The 6,825-nt window shown below is 33.5% G+C and overlaps 1 protein-coding gene across 1 annotated transcript; it reads left to right on the forward strand.

Annotated features, from left to right (window-relative positions):
• The first annotated feature begins 3,687 nt into the window (after window positions 1-3,687).
• On the forward strand, window positions 3,688-6,620 carry LOC124422835 (uncharacterized serine-rich protein C215.13-like). The gene is made up of 2 exons (XM_046959766.1): window positions 3,688-3,839; window positions 3,941-6,620. Exons 1-2 carry the CDS (start codon window positions 3,783-3,785, stop codon window positions 6,407-6,409), a joined length of 2,526 nt encoding a protein of 841 aa, XP_046815722.1. The 5' UTR covers window positions 3,688-3,782; the 3' UTR covers window positions 6,410-6,620.
• The last annotated feature ends 205 nt before the right edge of the window (window positions 6,621-6,825 follow it).

The following is a 6,825-nucleotide window of genomic DNA, read 5'->3' on the forward strand; positions in this document are numbered from 1 at the left end:
CTAATTAATTATAATCATTAACATGATATTTTATGATAAATGTGATAAATATATTAATTAAATTTTTAATTAAGTTATATAATGTCTCGAGAATAAAATATAAAATAATAAATAAAATAAATATATAAAATAATAAATAAAATAAAATATATACAAGTATAAAATTAAATAACGTAAATAAAAATAAAATTAGAAGTACTAAAGTGATTAATATATAATACTAATATAATTATAGTTGTATATAATATATCATTAATTAATATTAATATTCATCTATAATGATATAATAATATATATGACATTAATATTACATCCTATAATAATATTAATTAAATTCTCTTGTTTACTGATTAACTACTATTATTATTACTATTACTACTATTATTAAAATGATTACAATCGATTTCATAATAATAATTATAATTTGTTAAGAACGACGTTAATATATGTATACATATAATATTTTATATCATAATTTTTTCTTTTTTGTTCTGTTCCTTTCTTTCTTTTTTCGAAAAATTTCAAAAATAATGAAAAAGGTAAACGTTGAGAATATAATTTTATTTATCACTTTTAAAGATTCTTTTGACACTTATCACGCAGAAAACTCGAAGAAGCAAATCGTTTAAATGTTTCACGAGATGATATTCTAAACACTTGAGGTTGTTCCTTTGGAATGCCTCAAATTCAAGGCAAAAATAGATCGGCGACGACTATTTTCACGGTCGTCGTTATATACCATTCGAATTTAGCTTTTTCATCCTTTTTCGTTTCTATATTCAATATACTAACGCGTGTATTTAAGTAAAATATGTATGAATATGTACGTATACATATACGTCATATGAATCAGTAAAATCTAATTATAAAAATCATAATTGATATATATAAATTCAAAAATTTATTTTTTCTAGATTATTAACTTTGATCATTTTCACAATTACTAAAATACAGATACATACGTACGACTAATGTAATAATAAACTTATACATCAAGAGATTTCTCTCAGAATGTCATATTAATTGTGAGAATAAAAAAAAAATAAAAAAAAAAAAAAAATAAAAAAAAATAAAAAAAAAAAACAAACAAAAAGAAAAGAAAGAAATAAATGATTTAAAGAAATATATCTATATAAGATGATCTAATCGGTTTGACATTATTACTTACAAAGTTGAGCTAGCTCGTTATGAAAATAAATTGCTTGTATAAGAGTAAAAAAAAGAAAAAGAAAGAGACAAAAAAAGAAAAGAAAAAAATTAGTTCAATAAATCAGTCACAACTGTGCTTATGTTGTAAAGCGACGAAAAATTTTCTTAATTCGAAAAAATAAAACGAAAAAAAAAAAAAAAAAAAGAAAAACAGGAACGCAAACGTTTCGCATTGCCGATAGAAAACATGAAAGTTATATCGATAAGACCTTACTGTAATTAGTATAGCTGCTGGAGTTTCAGTATTTTAAGGTTATACAATTAACCCGATAAAAGAAAAATTTCATGATAAGCATCTCCGTGCCGTGTACATAAGTGTAGAAAGACCTGTCGAGTCTTTTACGTTCGGTTGTCAGTGGTTTCACAGATACATAATACACACGAATGTAGTATATAAATACATATATATATATGGGTGTATACGTATGTATTTGTGTACGTAGTATTCGTAGGAGAAAAGGAAACGTAGAAAGAAACGAGAAATCACGTCACGACCTTACACATTTAAGTCGTATTTTTATTATAAAAGTTTTATCAACAACAATTTATATGTATAGATTAATGTATATGAGCGTGTAGTATATGTGTATGATATTAAATGATCTTAAATTAAACTTCATTAGTCTTGATGAAGCTTATTACAATTCAATGATAAATCATAGAAAACTATGTTATTTCTATGCTTTTCTTTTTTATGATTGAACGAATGTATTTGAACGTGCTTGAACTGATACTTGTGTTTATGACAAAAGCTAATCTCTCTCTCTCTCTCACTCTCATTTTTTTTCACTCATTTTTCATCATTCTGAATTTTTTTGCTCTCTTTCTCTTTTCTTATTAATTTCTATCAATATGTCTCTCTCTTTATATTTTTTTCTTTCTTTTTTTTTTTTTATTTCGATTTCTTCGTCTCTATCTTTCTCTCTCTCTCTCTCTCTCTCTCTCTTCTTTCTCTCCTTTCACTTTTTTTTTCTTTTCACTTTAATTTCTTTCAATCTTTCCTCATTCTTTCACATCTAAATTTTTTTGATATTTATTCTCATCTTAATCTTTCTCTCTCTCTCTCTCTCTCTCTCTCTCTCTCTCTCTCTCTCTATCTCTCTTAATTCTTTTTCACTTTCTTCTTCTTTTCACTTTAATTTCTTTCAATTTTTTGTCACTCTTCCTCTAAATTTTTTTCTCATCTCTCTTTCTCTCTCTCTCTCTCTCTCTCTCTCTCTCTCTGTCTGTCTCTCTTTCTCTCTCTCTCTTACGATGCGAATAACACGTTCGTGCAAACTTCCCTCGATTGTTTTCGAACAGAGAGAAAGGATTCTCAGGAAAGGATTCGCGGTTTTAGAAGAAAAGAGAAGAGAAGATACGCGTTGATCTTACTTCTCTCTCTCTCTCTCTCCCTCTCTTTTTTCTCTCTTTCTCGGTCGAACGATCGACCGATTTCTATGTACCGTCCGTTTGTAGCAACTATAGGTAAGCTCTACGAAAGTAACAAAATTCCATTGGGCTCTCTTCTATATCGCTATACCCTATCTAGTCGCGCAAATCATCGTCGGCCGAACACCGCAACCGTCACGATCTTCTCTACGCCGTGCGCTAAACATTTTATAAACGATCGCTTTGTTCCTCGTGATTTGTGATGCTACCGTTGTAAAAGACAGAGAGAGAGAGAGAGAGAGAGAGAGAGAGAGAGAGAGAGAGAAAGAAAAAGGAGAGAAAGATAGATGAAACTAAACGAAGTTGATTTCTTTAAGGCAATGAAACTTTTTCCTTTACTATATATTCTTTTTCTATTTTTGCAGTTTATTTATAAAAAAAAAAAAAAGGAAAAGAGTAAAATTATTTATGAAAAAAATAAAAGCTTCTTTATAATAAATAAATAATTCTTGATGAGTTATGAAAAATTAAATCCACACTACACAAATGAGAAAAGAAACGTCTAATTAAGTATATTAATTAAGAAAATAACATATATGTATATATATATATGTGTGTGTGAATGTGTATATAAATATTTAGTGAAGTTTTTTTTCATTTAAAAAAAATATATATGTATAAATAGAAAAAATATTCATATAATAAAAAACACAATTTTTAATACATATACATATATATATATATATATATATATATATATATGTGCATATATATACATATATATATATATGTGTGTGTGTATAGTTGCAGATAATAAATTAAAAATATCAACAAATTTCATAAATGATTGATATGTGTCTGTATCAACTATGACGATTAGAAATGCGTCATAATTGAATACTACGCAAAAACTTTCGAAATGAACTAATAATTAAAATTAAGATATATGTGAAAAGATAATAAGCGACAGTTTTATTCGATATTACACATAAACATCCGGATAAAAAACCATTATTTCTGAAACTACAAATAATATCGTTATTTACAATTCATGACGAGTATCGTAGTTATTGTCAAAACATATGCTCTGACGTCATTAACGCTTGTCAATAGGATAATAAATTAATGCCTATTCAGGAGCACCGTATAAATATCCCAGTTAAAGGCTCAAAATTTGAAAAGAAAATAAGAAGCAAGCTACCATGAAGGTATTAGCGTACTCTCTACTCTTCCTTGTGGCTTATAGCTCTGCCTACTCGGTAAGTTAATATAATTATAACATTACCAACGTTGAATGAATTTTAATAATCGTCTATAAAAAAAAATTTATTCTAAATGTTCAAATTATTATATATAATAGATATTTCCTAATGTGGGAGCAGGAGCAAACCTACAGTTAAATGGAAAAGTAAATGCAGGAAATGGAAGAAGTGTAGGAGCGGACATAAAGATAGGAGCAGATGTAGGTGCAAAAGGGAATGGGGGATCAAAATCAGGAATAGGAGCAGGAGCAGGCATAAATATAAGCGCAGGAATAAAAGGACCGAATGGCAAATCAGGTGTAGAAGCGGGAGCAGGAGTAAATGGAGGAATAAGTGGAGGATTCAAGATTCCTACTCTACCTCATCTTCCTTTCCCTCGTCCTCATATACCTATTCCTATTCCCATATTGCCTTGGGGAAGCAAAAGTACTTCCACTACCACTGAAAAGTCTACCTCACATCACACTACTATACACCCAACTGGATCATCCAGCGGTACTAAACCATCTAGTTCTCCTAGTACTATACATCCGACCAAACCATCCAGCAGTTCTAAACCACCCAGTACTCAGAGTACTGTACACCCAACTGGATCATCCAGCGGTACTAAACCGCCTAGCTCTCCTAATAGTACACATCCAACCAAACCATCCAGCAGTTCTAAACCACCCAGTACTCACAGTACTGTACACCCAACTGGATCATCCAGCGGTACTAAACCACCTAGTTCTCCTAATAGTACACATCCAACCAAACCATCCAGCAGTTCTAAACCACCCAGTACTCACAGTACTGTACACCCAACTGGATCATCCAGCGGTACTAAACCACCTAGTTCTCCTAATAGTACACATCCAACCAAACCATCCAGCAGTTCTAAACCACCCAGTACTCACAGTACTGTACACCCAACTGGATCATCCAGCGGTACTAAACCATCTAGTTCTCCTAGTACTATACATCCGACCAAACCATCCAGCAGTTCTAAACCACCCAGTACTCACAGTACTGTACACCCAACTGGATCATCCAGCGGTACTAAACCATCTAGTTCTCCTAGTACTATACATCCGACCAAACCATCCAGCAGTTCTAAACCACCCAGTACTCACAGTACTGTACACCCAACTGGATCATCCAGCGGTACTAAACCATCTAGTTCTCCTAGTACTATACATCCGACCAAACCATCCAGCAGTTCTAAACCACCCAGTACTCAGAGTTCTGTACACCCAACTGGATCATCGAGCAGTACTAAATCACCTAGTACTGATTCTACTCCTTGTGAAGAATCTAGTAGCTCTGCCTCACCAAGTCCTTCCAGTTCTGGTAAACCAACTGAAGGATCTAGTAGCTCTGCCTCACCAAGTTCATCCAGTTCAGAACAATCTACCGCAACGTATAGTAACTCTGGTTCACCAAGTTCTTCCAGTTCTGAAAAACCAACCGAAGCGTCCAGCAGCTCTAGTTTGCCAGATACTGATTCTTCTCCATATGAAGAATCCAGCACCTCGACCTCGCTAGGTACTGATTCTTCTCCTTACGAAGAATCTAGCAGTTCTGCCTCACCAAGTTCTTCCAATTCTGAAAAACCAACCGAAGCGTCCAGCAGCTCTAGTTTGCCAGATACTGATTCTTCTCCATATGAAGAATCCAGCACCTCGACCTCTCTAGGTACTGATTCTTCTCCTTATGAAGAAACTAGCAGTTCTGCCTCACCAAGTTCGTCCAGTTCTGATAAACCAACTGAAGGATCTAGTAGTTCTGCCTCACCAAGTTCTTCCAATTCTGAAAAACCAACCGAAGCGTCCAGCAGCTCTAGTTTGCCAGATACTGATTCTTCTCCATATGAAGAATCCAGCACCTCGACCTCTCTAGGTACTGATTCTTCTCCTTATGAAGAAACTAGCAGTTCTGCCTCACCAAGTTCGTCCAGTTCTGATAAACCAACTGAAGGATCTAGTAGCTCTGCCTCACCAAGTTCTTCCAATTCTGAAAAACCAACCGAAGCGTCCAGCAGTTCTAGTTTGCCAGATACTGATTCTTCTCCTTATGAAGAATCCAGCACCTCGACCTCACTAGGTACTGATTCTACTCCTTGTGAAGAATCTAGCAGTTCTGCCTCACCAAGTTCTTCCAGTTCTGAAGAACCAACTGAAGCATCCAGCAGCTCTGCTTCACCAAGTTCTTCCAGTTCTGAAGAACCAACTGAAGCATCCAGCAGCTCTGCTTCACCAAGTTCTTCCAGTTCTGAAGAACCAACTGAAGCATCCAGCAACTCTGCTTCACCAAGTTCTTCCAGTTCTGAAGAACCAACTGAAGCATCCAGCAGCTCTGCTTCACCAAGTTCTTCCAATTCTGAAGAACCAACTGAAGCATCCAGCAGCTCTGCTTCACCAAGTTCTTCCAGTTCTGAAGAACCAACTGAAGCATCCAGCAGCTCTGCTTCACCAAGTTCTTCCAATTCTGAAGAACCAACTGAAGCATCCAGCAGCTCTGCTTCACCAAGTTCTTCCAGTTCTGAAAATCCATGTAGCAAATGCATCTGTCACTGTCCTCGCTGTTAGATCCATGTTCACTTTGGGAAGAACAAAGCGAAGTACCTAGAAACTCTTCCTAGTTCTTCCAATTCTGAACATACAAAAACCCAAGCACCCAAGAAATCTATCTTTACCGTTTATTATTAATTAACCCTACGGAGCTAAAATATTAGTCATAAAGAAAAAATAAAAAAAAAAAATAAAATATCTAACAAAATGTAATCATCGAAAAAATGCACTTTTTCTTTCTTTTATTTTTTAAAATACTCTTTTTTCTTTTTTGAATATATTCTTATGTCATCTCCCAATACTTTATTATACAATTCATTTCGATGTTAATTAACTACGTATTTACTTCAGATCGATGGTAATGTCGATTTCACCGGCTAACGAATATCGAAAAGAAAAAAAAAAGAGAATAATATAATCGAAAAAATCGGTGA

Source organism: Vespa crabro, chromosome 3 (assembly GCF_910589235.1).
Source record: "Vespa crabro chromosome 3, iyVesCrab1.2, whole genome shotgun sequence".
In the NCBI taxonomy this organism is placed as follows: domain Eukaryota; kingdom Metazoa; phylum Arthropoda; class Insecta; order Hymenoptera; family Vespidae; genus Vespa; species Vespa crabro.